General features: G+C 42.2%; 1 protein-coding gene across 1 annotated transcript; it reads right to left on the bottom strand.

Annotated features, from left to right (window-relative positions):
* Window positions 1–840: 840 nt before the first annotated feature.
* On the bottom strand, window positions 841–11,852 carry LOC306928808 (uncharacterized protein; the record flags this gene model as incomplete). Its single annotated transcript, XM_079509079.1, has 12 exons — window positions 841–1,141; window positions 2,064–2,135; window positions 2,389–2,460; window positions 3,824–3,891; window positions 4,127–4,256; window positions 4,824–5,012; window positions 6,540–6,659; window positions 7,472–7,577; window positions 7,719–7,903; window positions 8,710–8,976; window positions 10,849–10,938; window positions 11,804–11,852. 12 exons carry the CDS (start codon window positions 11,850–11,852, stop codon window positions 1,062–1,064), a joined length of 1,428 nt encoding a protein of 475 aa, XP_079365205.1. The 3' UTR covers window positions 841–1,061.
* Between the last annotated feature and the right edge of the window lie 9,607 nt (window positions 11,853–21,459).

Below are 21,459 nucleotides of genomic sequence, written 5' to 3'. Positions count from 1 at the left end.
TGACATAATTCATTCTATCATTCATGGTTTAATCTAATCTAATCTTTAATTAGATTAATTTAATCTAAATCTGACTTCATGAAATAAGGAAGGGAAAAATCACCAGAAGATCAACCATAACAACGATTATTGTTGTTTTTATTATGTTATTTCAAAACATGTTGATTACACACAAATGGTAAATTTAATTGAATTATTATTTTTTGCAACAAATGTAAATAGAAATAAGGCCTCATTTCTGTGACCACAGGATATACGGCAGAGGAATAACTCTATAGTGGTTAATGAAATAGCACACAAAAACTGCAAATACAAATATAGATCATACAGTTTTAGCATGTGATTATGCTAGAAATAATCACATGCTATGCCTCCCCCCATGGAGCTAATCCCAGCTCCCAGCCCAAACTAATCCCAATTATCCTAAACTAACTTTAAAACTGCACTATGTGACTTTCTAACAACTTTTAGCATGTTATGTCTCACAAAGTTATACAAGTTATAAAACTAAACAGTACACTATCTTTAAATGCATGCAACAGGCATCAAGTAACACTCATTAAACAGCAATCTAGCTTTAGCATAATATAAAAGTATAAAACTAATCAGAAAACTAACTTTATCATTTTCTAAAAGTATAAAACTAATCAGAAAACTAACTTTAACAAAAGTATAAAACTAAAAAGTAATATAGCTTTAAGATCATATAAAAGTCATGAAACTAAACAGTAATCTAAGTTTAAAATCACACAAGAGGCATCAAGTAGCCTACCACTAAACAGTAATCTAACTTTAATATCTATACAAAGCCAGTGAAAGCAGTGAAAAATGCAACACGAATCATCAAACGTCAATAGTCATCATACATCCAAATTGCACAATCAAATTTGTATCCAATGAATTATAAGAATGAATAGTAGAAACGGCAGGCGTTCTATTCCTGGAAGGTTAGCATGCTATAACGGAATGGAAGCCATTGTTCTCGCGTTAATACAAATCTAAAGAAAAAAAAAACATTGAAATCTTGTTTGAAAAATATAATCTGCCTGACAATGATGACCTCAAACTGTCGTCTCTGCGATGTCACTTCCTGTGTCCACGCCCTCGTACTGTGGGTGCTCCACCTCACAGATCACACTGTCTACACACACACACACACACACACACACACACACACACACACACACACGTAATTACAATACAGCTGTGTTGCTTACATCACTGTGTACTATAAGGTCAGCCTTATGCAGCCTGTCATGTTTGTACCTCGCTGTAGTTCATTCAAACATGTAAACTCTGCACCAGATCGTTATGTTAGAGATCTAATATGATTCATACCCAGTACTTAATCAGCTCTGGTACCTGTCACTTGAGCTCCCCTACCTGTAGAGGCAGCTCCGGTACCTGTAGGGGGCGCTCCGCCACCCCAAATACAATACGTCTCTATTATTATTTTAATTAAATTTTCAAGTCAACTAGGCTTCTTCCTCATCATAGCTACTTCTATTTCCAGTACGATTCCAAAATAAAACATGGGTTGAAAAGACTAGTACAGAATTAAGTAGTAGTAGCATTATTGAGTTGTCATCGGAGAAGGAGGAGGCAGAGGAGGAACTTGGAAGAGAAGGACAACAACAACGTGCATGTATGTATTTAGCATTGCGTACTGATTCTGATGATGGGCCACCCTAACTTGTTATACTGTATCTAATATAACGTTGAGCCGCTGTGCCAACTGAACTGCAAATGCCTACTGTAGTTGTGTGTTGTGAGCCGGTGGGTACCATGTGTAAACTGCTGCTGCAAATATTGTTATTGATTGACTGATTGGAAGTATCAGTATTGTATTAACAGTTTGTAGAATGGGTATGAGTATAAAACCAGAAAAAGCTTAAGACTTTCAATTCATCAGAACGTGTAAAGACATCGAAAAACGTCTATATGCCTACTCTATTGTGTTCTGATGGGTGGGCTGTTGGTTGTGCTAAAGACATCGCATGTGCATGCATGTGTGTGTGCGAGCTCCGGCACCTAATAATTGACAAATGAAGCACTGTTCATACCCAGTCTGTCAGGATCTGTGTCCACGTCATCATAGACCTCCTGTGGGTCTTCCACCTCATAGATCACACTATCTGTAGACGCACACACGCACACGCGCACACACACACACACACACACACACACACACACACACACGCACGCACGCGCGCGCGCGCACACGCACACAATACAATTACAATAATTCCATTTCATATAGTATTCTGTCCATGTTAATTAAGGGAACAAGCCAGAAGGGCCTATGGTACCTTGTTGTATTTGTATGTTTTTTTTCTGGCTGTGCGAGCTCCGGCACCTAATAATTGACAAATGAAGCACTGTTCATACCCAGTCTGTCAGGATCTGTGTCCACGTCATCATAGACCTCCTGTGGGTCTTCCACCTCATAGATCACACTATCTGTAGACGCACACACGCACGCACACGCACACACACACGTAATTACAATACAGCTGTGTTGCTTACATCACTGTGTACTATAAGGTCAGCCTTATGTAGCCTGTCATGTTTGTACCTCGCTGTAGTTCATTCAACATGTAAACTCTGCACCAGATCTTCATGTTAGAGATCTAATATGATTCATACCCAGTACTTAATCAGCTCTGGTACCTGTCACTTGAGCTCCCCTACCTGTAGAGGCAGCTCCGGTACCTGTAGGGGGCGCTCCGCCACCCCAAATACAATACGTCTCTATTATTATTTTAATTAAATTTTCAAGTCAACTAGGCTTCTTCCTCGTCATAGCTACTTCTATTTCCAGTACGATTCCAAAATAAAACATGGGTTGAATGATCACATTTCAAGTACAAACAAAAACAACAGTCTTATTTTGAAATGTGTGCCCGTTTTGAGAGGAAATAGGTGGCTATGGAACCACGGCGTCGGGAGTCATGAGGTTGACGGTATCGGGTGCGTAAATAAAAACAACTCTTGCCTCGACTTTTGCAATTTGCATCTGTTGTCGTTCGTTGCATATGGAATATGGAACTTTCATACTTTTATGGAGCAATAGTTTAACTTTTGTTACTTGGAGTTTAGCCTAATTGGAGACAGCATGCGTTTTGTTTTCAATACAAAATGGTGAGTTCTTATGAACAGAACTGACTGGTTAACATTGCCAAATCTCGCAAAGACACCCGGCTTTACAGCATGGCTCAGAATCAAATATCATAACGCTTGCTTTGATGGGCCCGAAATAAAAAAAGACTAGTACAGAATTAAGTAGTAGTAGCATTATTGAGTTGTCATCGGAGAAGGAGGAGGCAGAGGAGGAACTTGGAAGAGAAGGACAACAACAACGTGCATGCATGTATTTAGCATTGCGTACTGATTCTGATGATGGGCCACCCTAACTTGTTATACTGTATCTAATATAACGTTGAGCCGCTGTGCCAACTGAACTGCAAATGCCTACTGTAGTTGTGTGTTGTGAGCCGGTGGGTACCTGTGTAAACTGCTGCTGCAAATATTGTTATTGATTGACTGATTGGAAGTATCAGTATTGTATTAACAGTTTGTAGAATGGGTACAGTTCAAACGAAAGTAGCCTACACAGGTCAATAGAAAATCTGACAGCTACGAGTATAAAACCAGAAAAAGCTTAAGACTTTCAATTCATCAGAACGTGTAAAGACATCGAAAAACGTCTATATGCGTGTTCTGATGGGTGGGCTGTTGGTTGTGCTAAAGAAATCGCATGTGCATGCATGTGTGTGTGCGAGCTCCGGCACCTAATAATTGACAAATGAAGCACTGTTCATACCCAGTCTGTCAGGATCTGTGTCCACGTCATCATAGACCTCCTGTGGGTCTTCCACCTCATAGATCACACTATCTGTAGACGCACACACACGCGCACACACACACACACACACACACACACACACACACACACACACACACACGCACACACACACACACACACACACACACACACACACACACACACACACACACACACACACAATATATACCTGTACAGTGGGTGTGCCGTATACGATGCTAATGTATGACAATCTGACTAGAATGTGGAACGCCTTTCACAAGTTTAACAATGAATGCAAACTTTCCTGCAGGTTGAGTATTGATGTAACGTGGCTTAATGTGTACAACGCTCTCTTCTTCAGAGGAGGAGGAGGAAGAGGAGAAAGATATTCCTCTCTGGATTCGTCTCAGAGCCGCTGCTCTGGCTCCAACTAAAACAACACACGGTGGTGGAAAAAGGTACTCACATGTTAGTACATTTTAGTTTTAGTCATAGTCTTTTGAATCATTTTCATTTAGGTTTAGTCACATTATAGTCACCTGAAATGTTCTAGTGTTTATCCAGTTTTAATATCATAAGATTTTAGTCGACTAAATAAAATGTGTTGGATCTCTTGTCCACTAGATCCTTCCCTAACATTTTTAGTCTAGTTTTTATTTGTTGACCATATTGTCAATATATTTAGTCATCATAGATTCGTTTTTATTTTGGTTTAGTCAGTGAAAAAGGGTAGTCGACGAACATATTTCGTCTTAGTTTTAGTCGACGAAAACAACACTGGTATCAATACAGCAATGTAGAAATACTCCGTTACAAGTAACTGGACGGAACTCAAAATGTATTAATTAGTAAAAGTACTGCTATCGGCATCAAAATGTACTTAAAGTACCAAAAATACTATAATTAGTATATATTATATTTGAATATACAATGAATGAGTGTGACACGCGCGCGTGCACACACACGTACGTCTGATGAACATATAAATATCACTCACCAGGAACAGTGCTTTCTGCTCTGCTTTCATTTGCAGGAGTCTGCCAATGAAAGCAGAGCATTGCAGAGCAACGTGCAGAGCTGCCAATCTCCTCGTATTCAACACCTTCAACATTCTCGTACTCAACAGCTTCAATATCCTCGTGCTGAACATCTTCATTCACTTTGTATTTCTGTGAACATCTGTTTACTGCATAAGAACACATATTAAGTTATACTGGTGCAAGAATGTAAAAGAAAAAGGAACAATCACTGTGGAAAAACTAGGGGCGACATGATGATACTATAATGCACAAATACTGCCCTCTTGTGACCAGACAGCAGCATTAATGCATCTGGATTAAAATGACTATAGTTTAAGGACACCTTTGTTTTTTCCCCCACCAATATTGGTTCATGTTTTAGGGTGGTATTGGAGAAAGTAAAAGAAGTGTTATTTAAAAAAATATATATTTTGCTTTAGCATTTTAGTTAGTTAGTAATTAGTTTTGTCTAACAAAGCGTAAATGCGAATTATTTAGTGTTATTTACTATAGTCCTACTATTAGGGGTGTAACTATATAGTAACTGCAATCGAAAAATCGATTTTAATTTCAAGAATCGAAGTATATCGAAATGAAAACAGCAACATTGACTATGTATCGTATCGTATCGTTTTGCAATGCAAATAAGCGGTATCGAATCGTGTTGCTGTGCAACTAATCGATTGTATCAATACTACATTTTTGTGCGGGGTATTTTGCAATTTTTCTGATGAAAAAAGAAAAAGAGGGGTTTAATGATTTAGTTTAAAATAATGTCAATGTATTTCAAATAGTTACTATAGCGATTTCAAATCATTGAATCGTATCGTTTCGCCATGATGAACCAACCAATATCGTCCATGTATCGTATCGTCAACCATGTATCGTGATACGTATCGTATCGTTGTTCAAATGTATCGTTACACCCCTACCTACTATAGATCCCATGCAGGAAATTACATCTGGTCACTAAAGATCACTGGATCCAGTCAATGTGAAGGGGGATACTAGCTATAGGGGGATTCCATACTGTGTGTTGTAGACCCAATAATATGTCCGTTTATTACATGGCTTGGTTGAATGCTTGATTCTGATTGGTCACCTTAACCTTCACCGACAGGGCGTTTAACCACCGAGGCGAAGGTGGTCATTGTTCACCTTCAGGGAGTTTAACCACCGAGGCGAAGGTGGTCATTGTTCACCTTCGGGGAGTTTAACCACCGAGGCGAAGGTGGTCATTGTTCACCTTCGGGGAGTTTAACCACCGAGGCGAAGGTGGTCATTGTTCACCTTCAGGGAGTTTAACCACCGAGGCGAAGGTGGTCATTGTTCACCTTCAGGGAGTTTAACCACCGAGGCGAAGGTGGTCATTGTTCACCTTCAGGGAGTTTAACCACCGAGGCGAAGGTGGTCATTGTTCACCTTGTTTAACCACAGAGGCGAAGGTGGTCATTGTTCACCTTCAGGGAGTTTAACCACCGAGGCGAAGGTGGTCATTGTTCACCTTCAGGGAGTTCCTTCTTTATTTTTATTTTAAAATGGTGAAGTCAGATTAATTTCAACTGTTATTTTCACTGCTTTTGTTCAACACTCTTGTATGATGAAACAGAGCATTAATTTACGAAAGATACACAAAGAAATGTAGATAATTATGGAGACACAAGGAGACACAATTATAATATGAAGTTACTCACAGCAAACACTCCAAACAGTGAAGAGTTTTCCCAGGAAGAGGCAGATGACAACCATGGTTAGAACCACAAGGACAGTGGCGGTCCAGATCCTACTAACGAGAACCTCAGGTGTGGGAGGAGCTGAAATCAGGTGATCAACCACATGGAACTTAGAGTCTGGATTTTAGCCGTGTCATAGGCAGGCCAACATTCAACGGAAATAGCCGATATACAAGCTCACAACGACAACGTGCCGCAAGATCTTAACGACTTCCAGTCCTATATGCTGTATATGATAGCGAGAAAAGAGCCGATCTACAAGCTTTAATTGTGGCACATTGCACATCTGCTGTCGTTGAAAATGATTAAAGACACCCTTTGAGAATTTCACTTATAATGACATGCCCAAAACAAACCTATACTCCTGTGGTTAAAAAGGAGTTGTTTACCAAAACAATGACTTGAGTTGCCTTGAATTGATGGACATGTTTTGTTTATTTTATTTTATTTTAAAGATATTTTTTTGGCGTTTTTTGCCTTTATTGATAGGGTACAGTAATTCGACAGGAGAGGGGGAGAGAGATGGGGAGTGACACGCGGCAAAGGCTGTCGGGCTCGGGAGTCGAGCCTGCGCCACGCCGTCCGGCTGGCTTGGCAGCCTGGGTGCCCAGACGGTTGAGCTAACCGTCCAGGCCGACATGTTTTGTTTTTGTCACATTCCTGAGCCAATCAAAATAATAATGACCGGTGGAGTCTGGGTAGGACATCTCCTACTGAGACTCCTATTGTCCGATTCATCAGCTATGCGACAAAAGAAAAAATACAAGGGGGGTGGGGGGGTAAACTCATAAGTGGCTAGATAAAATAGCGATTGAATAGCAAGGGAAAATTAATTCATAATTAATACAATGCATTGTTAGTATACTATTTATACGAAAGCAGGTGATTGGTACCTTCACAATAGATTTCAGCTGGTGTGACATTCTTACAAGACTGCAGGCTGACACATTCTCTGATGTCCAACTGATTGTTCGTACAATCCAGGGTCGTTTCCAGGTCCTAAAATCAAAATCAAAACTTGTCAAAGTGTCCAAAAGACACGTGAAGCGACTTTGAGTACTTCATAAAAGCATTATATACATATACATCTGAGGTATTCCTCCGCTTCTTTAATGAAGCAAAGAGTAAACAGTGTTCTACCTCCTCTGTGTGATTCAGGTCTGTCTTAAAGTCCTCTCTGGCGTCTCCACATCCGAGCTGCTTGCACATCAGGTTCTTGAAATGCTTCGTTAGGTTTAGGGGACACACATGATGCTCCGACTGATCTCCATGTTGGACCTGAAGTGTTCCTCCGCACTTCTCTGTGGTGTTGAACTCAATGCCACCTGTATTCACAATTAAACAGCTGCTTTAGTCACCTATACAACAAGTTGTAATAAACACCTGCTTAATTCACCTGTACAACAGGTACAATAAACACCTGCTCTAGTCACCTGTACAACAAGTTGTAATAAACACCTGCTTAATTCACCTGTACAACACGTTACAATAAACACTTGCTTTAGTCACCTGTACAACAAGTTGTAATAAACACCTGCTTAATTCACCTGTACAACACGTTACAATAAACACTTGCTTTAGTCACCTGTACAACAAGTTAGAATTAAACATCGTTTAGAAACGTTTAGAATCAGTTACCACGAGAACTGACCTTGCATGCATCCCAGACGAACTCTCCAGGCTAAATATCACACACACACATGGACTAATAAGTCACATACACTCCCACACACACCCGCCAATCAGCGGCAGCTAGAGGCGGGATCAAGGCATACACAGTGCTGCCTTGATCCCCCCTCTAGCTGCCGCTGATTGGCCAGGCCGTTTGGTGGCCGGAGCATCTAGTCTGCCTGAGAGTTCCCAGATGGGAGCAGGAGGGGGGGAACCCAGTGTACTCTCTGCTGCCCCATCTGGCGGAGTCAGGTTACCCCACCCCCCCCTCACCCTGAAATCTGCACGAACAAGTATTACCAACCTTACTTGAAATGTGATGTGATGTCTTCTTATGCTCCCCCCCCCCCCCCCCCCAAATAATAAAGAACCTTGAACCTTGATCACACACATCCACCTGTACAGTAGACAGATCTTCATCAAAGCTCTCAGAACAGTGACAGTTATCAAACACATTCACCTGTACAGTAGACAGACACCAGGTCACCATCACAGCGGCCCCTGACAGTCTCACAGTGTCCAAGGTTGGACTCAAAGCCGTGGCAACGGACGTGGTAAGCATCTGAGCCACTTCCTCCATGTGTGTTGAAGTGGAAGGCGTTGTCACAGCCCAGCTCCTGGCAGACTATCTGTGAGTGTTTGTTGTCCCAGTGATTGCTGCACACGCCCACGCCATCCATTTTCACCTTGCCAGAGCATTTCCCCGACAGCGTAGCCACGGGGGATTCTGGGAAAACATCCATCAAATCTCAACAAATCAATCGGAATTAAAATGAAAAAGTAACCACATTGCCTGTGACTGATAAGACCTAAGTAACCCTCATCCAATAATGTTCCAACTCGTTCATATGAAGACGGAAGGAGGCGGTTCTTTTCCTCATTTCAACATCTTATATATATATATATATATATATTCCTTATATGAAATGTTTGTACAATCCTGTGTGAGTTTTGAATGTATAATAATAATAATAATAATAATAATAATAATAATAAATGTAATAATAATAATAATAATAATAATAATAAATGTGGTCACCAGAGAAAACCTTGTCACTGTACATTGTGCACATGTTTGTAATCCCCAAAAAAGATGTGTGTGAACATGCCTATAAATGCACGTTGAGGTCAAGGCTCGGTTTAACAAATCCTAAACCCATTCAGATTTTAAGTAGTAAACAGCACATTATTTGGAATGTCTCTACATGATCAAACAGATTAATCAATTTGTAGCTGAAATGTTGACAGCTGGCACAAAACATTTCACCTACTCGTACACATGTAATCATGTTATGTGACATGTATTGTGATTACTAAACAATCTAATGGTCCGTTCTGCATTAGTAAACAATGCAATGGTCCCAAATGCATTAGTAAACAAATATATTGGACTAGCCTTATACCAAGACTCTGGTAAATGTATTTTATCGATCCACATCGATAAAATACATCTATGAGTCTTAGTGGTCAACGGTATAAGACTGTGATGTGGTTGTACTGGTCAGCTCCCAGGTTTTAATGTGTGTGTGTGTGTGTGTGTCTGTCTGTGTGTTTCTATGTGCAGGGCGTTGCTGAAAATGAGCACTTATGCTAAGCTACTACCCTGAGTAAATGAAGGAGAAAGAAAATAACCAAAAGGGAGAAAGTGACGACTGATTGCAGCTGATGCTGTTTAGCGACAGCTTGTTGCCGAGCTGTAACAACAACGGGTCCTTTCAAGGAAACACAGACACCGAGGACAGAGGTTCACTGACTGTGTCGTGTCTCATTGACAGACTTTCTTGGTTCTTTGGTTGCGAACTGAAAGCATTCTCACTCTGCACTGCACACTCCCTACGAGGTCATCGGGTGCAGTGTTGATTTTTGATTTTGTTTTTAGCCATTTAGATTTAGTCATATTTTAGTGGTCTGAAATGTTGGAAATCTACAGTTGATTTTGTGGACAATATATATTTAGTCTTAGTTATTGTCATCATAGCTTAGTTTTTATTTAGTTTCCGTCAGTCAAAAAAGGTACCTAGTCGACGAACATTTTTCTTCAACGCTGTCACGTTTGAAGTCAATTAGCCCTTCGCTAACTCCCACCCACTCCACTCTGCGATGGCAAGCTTTCCATCCCCCATATAAATCGATCGTTTCAGTAGCAAGAGCTTCAAAATAGTAGGCTATGCACTGAACAAGCACATGAACGTGCATGACATTATTTCAATAAACTAGATAAACAGTATCCAACTCAGTCAACTTTAACGACCGTCCGATCGTGTAACTTTTAACGATCGTGTAACTTTCCCAATGTTAAGCTGTTTATGTGTTCAACAACACAGGCATGGAAAGTAACATTGACAGCTATGAGGTGTCGAAAGCTTGCCATCCTTAGCAACGGTTGTTCAACTTTTTGCATTGGACAATCACTTTTGGCTGTGAGTCTTGACCAGGACACACACACACACACACACACACACACACACACACACACACACACACACACACACACACACACACACACACACACACACACACACAGGTTTCTGTAATTTATGTATGGGTGGGTGGGTGGATAAAGATGAGATAAAGAGCAAGAGAAACTTGTGAGACTTACCTTGATCTGTGTCAAACGAACTTGATGCACCATCCTCATAATCATCCTCATAATCATAATCATCCTCATAATCGGCAGACTGTGACACAACTGGAAATTATTACAGACAACATTATCAACATTACACATGAAATGTTAATGTTATAATGTATTAGACAGTGTAAATATATAAACATTAGTGCTGCCTAACATCACAACTCCATCATAATGTCCTGAATTTCAGCTGATGAGAAATAATGTAAAGCAATGGTTTCATTTATAGGCTTCCTATACTGTACCCAACTATGGTTTCATTTATAGGCTTCCTGTACTGTACGCTCCAACTGTGGTCTCAACAGTAGTTCAAATGTATCAATATCAATAATAATAAGAATAAATACATATATAGTCAATAGTCAAAGTTGCTTTACATAACACAACAAATAGATAAAAACAAAAATACATCACCGTGAGTGACTAAATTTGACTGAGGGACTGCCATTGGATTTTTTTTAATTGTCATGTGAAAAATCAGGGAATCATAGCTTCAAATTGACGTATTGGTTGTTCAGTTTAACCCACCCGTTTTGGAGATATGGCTTATAGAGTAATGTCTTGCAGCGAGTTGAGAAAACAGGCTTGAAAGGTTCACTTCTGTGGACTCTAACATTACACCTAGCTACATGTTTAAGCATTTATTTCATATTTACATGTCTTCTGTGGTCTCTAACATTACACCTATAGCTACATGAATAAGCATTTATTTCATATTTACATGTTGATTTCAGCTCTGACACTTATTTCAGACATGCTCTAGTATGTGAAAAGTCTGCCAGTGCTATTAACTCATTTTGAAAAAAAAAGAGAAAGTTTTTCTCCTCTGGTGAAAAGCTGTAATTTGCGCGATGGCAGGCTCTCAGTCAAATCTGGTCACAACAATTTGGGAATTTAATTCTACAATATAAGTTCATAATACCTGAAGCTGCTATGCAGATGAGCAGTCCCCCTACCATGAACGCAGACATTCTCATGCTCTGTGTGAAAGGGAAGAACCGTACAGTGCAGTGTGTGCCATTCTGTTCTCACGAATGCAACAACAACTTGGTCCTGTCAAACCACAACTTCTCTCTAATAGTGTGGAAGTACTTTTATTCTAAATGATGCTTGCGTGTCATGCCCCTACACCACTGGTTCTCTCACGATTTTAACAATGACCTGAAAAAAGTCTTCTGAAAGAATATATTTTCAAAGATTTGTGCTGCATTTTCACGATTTTTCAAAAATAGCAGACCTACAAGCTTGTAGATCTGCTATTTTTCAAAAGCTAAAGTATAACATAATGCTTAGTTAAAACACCAAAAGGGGTTACCGCCCAGAATGGGTTAAGCGCCAAGGACAATAAAAATGAATATGTATTTGCCCGCGGACCCCTATGTGAATATGTTTTGTGCCAGAGACCCTCAGAAGAGAAGATTGGTGGTTTAAAAAAATATTCAAAATTGTGCAAACATATTTTTCAAATTTCTTGGGAAAATAGCAGACGTACAAGCTCTCGGCGCGGCACGAAGTGAAGCGCCGTCTGCTTGTAGATCGGATAAAGGGCTTGAACTGTATTAGCAAATTTAGCTGGGGACCCCCTGGAACCCCCTGAAGGATCACGGTGCGGTTGAGAACCAATGCCTGGTCTACACTGTTGAAGAATCCTCCAACGTGATATGATCACATGGGTTTGAGTTGAGTGAGTGAGATAAAGGTTTATTTTTCATGAACCTGTCAAAAGCAAGGGCTTGCAACTCGCTTTGTAACGCTCCAGGTCAGTTTTTGGTCAGATTGGTCTTTCTCAAGTATCATACTTGAAAAAGACCACTATGGGTGGAAATGTATGTCCTGCCTGCTGTGATTTTGAATAAACTGACCTTACATTACAAAGTGAGTTGCGAGCCCTTGCTTTTGTTCATGATATCTGTTAGTTTAACAGTTTGGCTCAGCACCAGGATCGGAGGATGTGCGCTAGTTCTATCGTATCCTGTCTGAGTTTACTCATCATGGTCATTGCAGCTTTGATTTGTATTGTGTTAATTGGCTGCTCGCCATCTCAGGCTGAGTGTTGCAACATCCATTCCGTTGACATCTGTATCGTTACCAGTGCTTTGTCACATGATGCCATAACTAGGCTGAGACCTGATCGGCTATTTTCAAATGGCTGAAATGTACAGTATATATATATATAGGGTTGAAGTGGTTAATGTATGTTCAGAGCTAAGCTGCCACCAAATCATGTTCAAGTTGAGGGGAGTATAGCCTTTTTTCAGAAATGAAATTAACGATAAATGAAAAAGATAAAAACAAAACAAATAAAATAAAATAGACCTATAGTAGAACCTCAAGAACACAAAGACTATATGCCATTTTTCGATTTCACTTCCGCTTTGGGTTTTGAAAAGACGCCAGAGGTTGCATTCTTTGTATGAGACACTTCCTCTTCAACTGACCACCGGAAGTCTGTGTGTGATCATGAAATGTGCCTGTTCAGCTTGCCAAACCTTTCATGATCCAAGAACAATGCTACAGTTTAAGTATATAAGTATGATGACATGGCTTTCGTTGGACGAAGATTGTAAATCCAGTTTCTTCGAAAATACTGTAATATATGTAAGGAGGGGGGGACACAAGAAGAAAAACAAATAAATAAATTGAGTTATTATGAGTTGCAATTAAAAAATAAGTACACCTCTTCCTATTAGCAAGGAGGGTGTTCTGGTTAGGTATAGGTAACTCACTCATGTTATCAAAGAACCCAGAGTTGGTGTCGAAGTGTCCTTGAGCAAGACAGACTGAACCCCTAATTGCTCCCGATGTGCTGGTTGGTACCTTGCATGGTTTCCGCCGCCATCGGTGTGTGAATGTGTGTGTGAATGGGTGAATGTAATGCACAATCTATGTAAAGCGCTTTGGATAAAGGCGCTATATAAATGCACCATTTACCATTTATGGTTAGGCCTACTCCAGTAACCAAAATATGTTCTAAGCCCCATTTACACTGGCAGCCAAATCTAACCTGAATCCAGATTGGAATCTGATTTGTTTTGTCTAAATGCAGACAGGTCACATTACAAGATTGTTTTCCTATGTGACTTGAGCCACATTCAGAGGTGGTTTCAAATCAGTCTGAACGCAACGACCTGATCTAAATCAGATTCCATGTGACTTGTTTGCGTTTAGACTTATTTAAACAAATCAGATTCCAATCTGGATGTGGCACAGATCTGATTCAGGCTAGATTCGGCCTCCAGTCTGAACACACAGATCGGATCTGGTCACTTGCAAACGGCAGTGTGAAAGATCGGGCCAAAATATCGGATTTGAGAAACAAATCGGATTTGAATGAGACTTGACTTGATGTGACTGCAGTCTAAATGGGGCCTAACCCATTCTAGACGGGAACCCCTTTTGTTTTTTTAACTAAGCATTATGTTATACTTTAGCTATTGAAAAATAGCAGATCTACAAGCTCATAGCGCGCCACGAGTGGCGCGCTACGAGCTTGTAGGTCTGCTATTTTTGAAAAATCGTGAAAATACGGCACAAATCTTTGAATATATATTCTTTCAGAGCGAAATTTTTTTTTATTTCGACGTCAGGCCTAAATGGGGCCTAATACCCGTTCACTCCAGTTGTCTCACACTGGATATTTTCAAGCCTCGCAGTAGCCAGACGTGAATCTGCCGGTGCAAAAAAAGAAAAGAAAAATGCCCTAGGTATTTTCGGCAACAGTTATGCCCTTGCTAACGGCCCGCTATGTTGCCATTTCAGTGGAATGTGCTCGTAAACCCGCAGGAGGCTTAATCTGCCACTTGTAACAAAGCAATCGCTTCCGCAATGCATGTCTCTTAACTGCTTTGTAATGCGTGTTCAACGTCCCTAAAACCACTTTAAAAGCACGGTGAAGTGATATCTTTTGGTTAACACAACAATCAGGACAGATAGTGCCCCATGTATCAGCTTAAATGTGATGGTGTTACAGTTCCAATTTTGGCTTCTTATTTTGTCAGTTCTGCAATTTCACTAGTTTCATCTGTATTCCGTCTGAGTTCTCTATCCTGATGGGATACAATTGGCATCCCGACCTAGTTTCTGTCTAGTGAAGAGCTGGAGAGACATGGAGACTCCTGTTACTGCACAATATACTGCACAAAAACTGAGACCAAGGAGAGGCTGAGGTTTCATCAAATTAGCAGAATGTTAAATGTACTATAAATTGGCCCTGCTGAAACATTAAACATTGCCGTTCATGATAAAACATACGCTTTGATGTTGGAGAAGGCCTTATACCATGCTACGCATTTCAGATGACGTTTTGATCCAGCGGCGCATCATTGATTATTTAATTTTTTAACATTTACAGATGATGAAATACTGAAATACTGTTTAATCTTTAATGCACCAAATGTATGCCTCTGTCTGTAGTAGTACTTAGGGTTAGTTTCATGTGCACGCACGCACGTGCACGCACGCACACGCAATGTCTCCGTGCTCGGACATTGGGAGCTCCCGTCTCCCCGAAGCCTATAATTTATGCCTCGTCACACAAAAGGGCGAAGCTCGCCAAAACCAATAATTGTTAGCGTTGGAGAGCGATACTCCGGCGTACTGCAAAACTATAAATTAGGCTTTTACCCCTATAGTCCCCTACATGTATGCATAATAATTTCTGTATCCATTTCATTAGCAGTTTGGGCAGAGAGAATCGAGAGTCAGTAGAGAAAAATCGATCATCTGACAGCCCAGGCCCCCAGGAGGTCCGGGCCCCCCCCCCCCCCCCGGTAGCTCCGCCCCTGTCCTCACTTGAGAACCGAAGGAGGAGTCTACCTTTCTATGTCTGTGGTCTCATTCAGAGGAAGTAGGCCTACACTTACAAAAAGCCTTATCCTTATTATTCTTACAATGATTTAAGGTTGAACTGCAGCGCCACACCATCCAGGTGTCCACTCAGACTATGGGGTACTGTACTGTACTGTACTGTACTGTACTGTACCATACCGTACCGTACCGTACCGTACCGTACCGTACCGGCCAGTGGGGTTGATAGGTATAGATTCTGGTGGCACATTCTAATGATGATGTTTATGTTCCCACATGCCCCGCATGGTATCACTTAAGCCCTGGTAGCACTACCAACTAGCCCTGGTACTACCAACTAGCCCTGGTACTACCAACTAGCCCTGGTACTACCAACTAGCCCTGGTACTACCACCTAGCCCTGGTACTACCAACTAGCCCTGGTACTACCAACTAGCCCTGGTACTACCAACTAGCCCTGGTACTACCAACTAGCCCTGGTACTACCAACTAGCCCTGGTACTACCAACTAGCCCTGGTACTACCAACTAGCCCTGGTACTACCAACTAGCCCTGGTACTACCACCTAGCCCTGGTACTACCAACTAGCCCTGGTACTACCAACTAGCCCTGGTACTACCACCTAGCCCTGGTACTACCAACTAGCCCTGGTAGCACTACCAACTAGCCCTGGTACTACCAACTAGCCCTGGTACTACCAACTAGCCCTGGTACTACCAACTAGCCCTGGTACTACCAACTAGCCCTGGTACTACCAACTAGCCCTGGTACTACCAACTAGCCCTGGTACTACCAACTAGCCCTGGTACTACCACCTAGCCCTGGTACTACCAACTAGCCCTGGTACTACCAACTAGCCCTGGTACTACCAACTAGCCCTGGTACTACCAACTAGCCCTGGTACTACCAACTAGCCCTGGTACTACCACCTAGCCCTGGTACTACCACCTAGCCCTGGTACTACCAACTAGCCCTGGTACTACCAACTAGCCCTGGTACTACCAACTAGCCCTGGTACTACCAACTAGCCCTGGTAGCACTACCAACTAGCCCTGGTACTACCAACTAGCCCTGGTACTACCAACTAGCCCTGGTACTACCAACTAGCCCTGGTAGCACTACCAACTAGCCCTGGTACTACCAACTAGCCCTGGTACTACCAACTAGCCCTGGTACTACCAACTAGCCCTGGTACTACCAACTAGCCCTGGTACTACCAACTAGCCCTGGTACTACCAACTAGCCCTGGTACTACCACCTAGCCCTGGTACTACCAACTAGCCCTGGTACTACCAACTAGCCCTGGTACTACCAACTAGCCCTGGTACTACCAACTAGCCCTGGTACTACCAACTAGCCCTGGTACTACCAACTAGCCCTGGTAGCACTACCAACTAGCCCTGGTACTACCAACTAGCCCTGGTACTACCAACTAGCCCTGGTACTACCAACTAGCCCTGGTACTACCAACTAGCCCTGGTACTACCAACTAGCCCTGGTACTACCAACTAGCCCTGGTACTACCAACTAGCCCTGGTACTACCAACTAGCCCTGGTAGCACTACCAACTAGCCCTGGTACTACCAACTAGCCCTGGTAGCCCTGGTACTACCAACTAGCCCTGGTACTACCAACTAGCCCTGGTACTACCAACTAGCCCTGGTACTACCAACTAGCCCAGGTACTACCAACTAGCCCTGGTACTACCAACTAGCCCTGGTACTACCAACTAGCCCTGGTACTACCAACTAGCCCTGGTTACTACCAACTAGCCCTGGTACTACCAACTAGCCCTGGTAGCACTACCAACTAGCCCTGGTACTACCAACTAGCCCTGGTACTACCAACTAGCCCTGGTACTACCAACTAGCCCTGGTACTACCAACTAGCCCTGGTACTACCAACTAGCCCTGGTACTACCAACTAGCCCTGGTACTACCAACTAGCCCTGGTACTACCAACTTCGTAGCTTTCTAACTGTTACCACCACTTTTATATGAGAAATAACCGAAATTATCAATTCTTATTCATTTTCCTTATCATATCCTTATAATGCAATTTAATATATTAAACTATGCCTGGAATTGATGGGGACTGAATTCTAAAACATTGTAAAGCCAAAAAGTGGTACTTGGGAATATAGAATAAAGGCATATAAGAGTAATTATTCAAAGAAATAGGTCAAATTAGTATTTTCGTTTTTTCCTTTACAAAATGGGCTATATTTTCCACAATATTACACTTAGAGACTTGCATTTAGCATTACAGTGTACCCATAAGACTCCCTGATGTTGAAATATAACAATTATTAAACAAAACGTAGGTAATTCATATATCCCTCCCCCCAACCCCCACCCCGGAAATTACCCTGCAGAAAGTTACAAGTTGCTGTTCACTTGTACATATCATTAATATCTTTCATGTTACTGATAGCAATTCATGTTAGATGTTTGTTGAACATCTCACAGTCTGACCTAGGTCTGGGAGTGGCCTCTAGGTCTGACCTAGGTCTGGGAGTGGCCTCTAGGTCTGACCTAGGTCTGGGAGTGGCCTCCTGCCTGGCAGGGTGGACACAACCTGGAGACCATCATCCTGCAATCAAGCCAGCCCTATTTAAGCCAATTTGTGATGTAATTTGCATCGCAGCGAAATGACAGTCGTGTCAGACAAAAGTAATATTTGTACAGTAAATATGACAGTTGTGTGGAAGCGATGTAGTGCAGATGGATTCGGGGGGCGTGCAGGATTTTGTGTGCAAGGGGAGATGTGTGCTTACAGTGGTTTGGTAGGAGAAGGAGAGATGTGTGCTTACAGGGCGACTGTGGCTCAGGAGGTAGAGCAGGTCGTCCAATGATCCATGGGTCGGCGGTTCGAATCCCGGCTCCTCCTGTATACATGTCGAAGTGTCCTTGGGCAAGACACTGAACCCCAAATTGCTCCCGATGTGCTGGTTGGTACCTTGCATGGCTTCCGCCGCAATCGGTGTATGAATGTGTGTGTGAATGGGTTAATGTAATGCACAATCTATGTAAAGCGCCTTGGATAAAGGCGCTATATAAATGCACCATTTATTTTACAGTGGTTTGGTAGGAGAAGGAGGACCCTTTCCATCAGGGTAGAAGGATGTGTACCCCTGTACCCCCTTTCCATTAGGATAGAAGGATGTGTACTCCCTTTCCATTAGGATAGAAGGATGTGTACCCCCTTTCCATCAGGGTAGAAGGATGTGTACCCCCTTTCCATTAGGATAGAAGGATGTGTACCCCCTTTCCATTAGGATAGAAGGATGTGTACCCCCTTTCCATTATGATAGAAGGATGTGTACCCCCTTTCCATTAGGATAGAAGGATGTGTACCCCCTTTCCATCAGGATATAATGATGTGTACCCCCTTTCCATTAGGATAGAAGGATGTGTACTCCCTTTCCATTAGGATAGAAGGATGTGTACCCCCTTTCCATCAGGGTAGAAGGATGTGTACCCCCTTTCCATTAGGATAGAAGGATGTGTACCCCCTTTCCATTAGGATAGAAGGATGTGTACCCCCTTTCCATTATGATAGAAGGATGTGTACCCCCTTTCCATCAGGGTTGAAGGATGTGTACCCCCTTTACATCAGGATAGAAGGATGTGTACCCCCTTTCCATCAGGGTTGAAGGATGTGTACCCCCTTTCCATCAGGGTTGAAGGATGTGTACCCCCTTTCCATCAGGGTTGAAGGATGTGTACCCCCTTTCCATCAGGGTTGAAGGATGTGTACCCCCTTTCCATCAGGATAGAAGGATGTGTACCCCCTTTCCATCAGGATAGAAGGATGTGTACCCCCTTTCCATCAGGGTTGAAGGATGTGTACCCCCTTTCCATCAGGGTTGAAGGATGTGTACCCCCTTTCCATCAGGGTTGAAGGATGTGTACCCCCTTTCCATCAGGATAGAAGGATGTGTACCCCCTTTCCATCAGGATAGAAGGATGTGTACCCCCTTTCCATCAGGGTTGAATGATGTGTACCCCCTTTCCATCAGGATAGAAGGATGTGTACCCCCTTTCCATCAGGATAGAAGGATGTGTACCCCCTTTCCATCAGGATAGAAGGATGTGTACCCCCTTTCCATCAGGGTTGAATGATGTGTACCCCCTTTCCATCAGGGTTGAAGGATGTGTACCCCCTTTCCATCAGGGTTGAAGGATGTGTACCCCCTTTCCATCAGGATAGAAGATGTGTACCCCCTTTCCATCAGGGTTGAATGATGTGTACCCCCTTTCCATCAGGATAGAAGGATGTGTACCCCCTTTCCATCAGGATAGAAGGATGTGTACCCCCTTTCCATCAGGATAGAAGATGTGTACCCCCTTTCCATCAGGATAGAAGGATGTGTACCCCCTTTCCATCAGGATAGAAGGATGTGTACCCCCTTTCCATCAGGATAGAAGATGTGTACCCCCTTTCCATTAGGATAGAAGGATGTGTACCCCCTTTCCATCAGGATAGAAGATGTGTACCCCCTTTCCATCAGGATAGAAGGATAGTTAAGACATTTGAAATGACGGGGCGCCCGCTGGCCTAGCGGTCCAGGCGCATCATGCCACCTATAGGCTCTGAGTCTGGCCTGACAGCTTGTCGCGTGTTGTCCCGTTCATGAGGACCTTTGCTGCGTGTCTCTCTCTCTCTCTCTCTCTCTCTCTCTCTCTCTCTCTCTCTCTCTCTGTCTCTCTCTCTCTGTCTCTCTGTCTCTCTGTCTCTCTCTCTCTCTCTCTCTCTCTCTCTCTCTCTCTCTGTCTCTCTCTCTCTCTCTCTCTCTCTCTCTCTCTCTCTCTCTCTCTCTCTCTCTCTCTCTCTCTCTCTCTCTCTCCCTCTCTCTCTCTCTCTGTCAATTAAGGCACAAATCTTTAAAAAAAGACATTTGAAATGGCGTTATTCTAATAAGCATAGAGGCTAATTCATCACATCATAGGCCTATTAGACTAATTAGTGGAGGAATAGTGTTTTGCAGACATCAGACACACATTCTAATCTGACAAAAGACAAGTTACCACCACAGGCCATCAGCATTTTAATGACGATAGCCTATAATACAGAGACAAAACAGAGTATCTAAAACAGTACATTTTTGTAAAACTGTCAAAATTACTTTGTTTTCAAAGTGTGAATGTTCTTCCATACAGGATACCACAGCTGACGACATCACGCACGCACGCACGCACGCACGCACGCACGCACGCACGCACGCACGCATACACACACACAGGACAGGCATTACACATGGACTAATCTGACTAAAATGGCCCACGTGTTTCTCTACGAATTTTAGATAGTAAAAATATGAATAATAAAAACCTGCACAGCAGCCAATAGAAGTGACCTCATCGTCTGCAGTGCATTTCCATGTTGGCGTGCTTTGACACACAGTATTATCACCAAGAAGGAGATAATACAGAAATGTAACTGATACATTGTCAGAGGCTCTTTGTTCACTTCCACAGAAGGAAGGACATTTGAATATTTATGACAGATACGAGAGAAATGCACTTACAATGGAACTGCAGGAGTAAAAATGAATAGTGAAATGATGTTGGGAAATTGTTCCAGTATTATAATGTTATGACATTAAAGCAAAACAATATATAGGCTACAGTGAAATATTAATACAAGTAAGACGTGCGAACGCGGGAAGCGAACGCAGCTCGTAAATTGCAAAAACAACAATTAGAATAAATTACGTAATTTTTTAAGGTTTTTTTTAAGTTACGTTTTTTTTAAGTTAAGTTTTTTTTA

The sequence above is a fragment of the Electrona antarctica genome (assembly GCF_951216825.1).
Source record: "Electrona antarctica genome assembly, chromosome: 8".
NCBI classification, from domain to species: domain Eukaryota; kingdom Metazoa; phylum Chordata; class Actinopteri; order Myctophiformes; family Myctophidae; genus Electrona; species Electrona antarctica.
The sequence above is the reverse complement of the archived record's forward strand: the minus strand, read 5'-3'. Positions and strand labels throughout refer to the sequence as shown.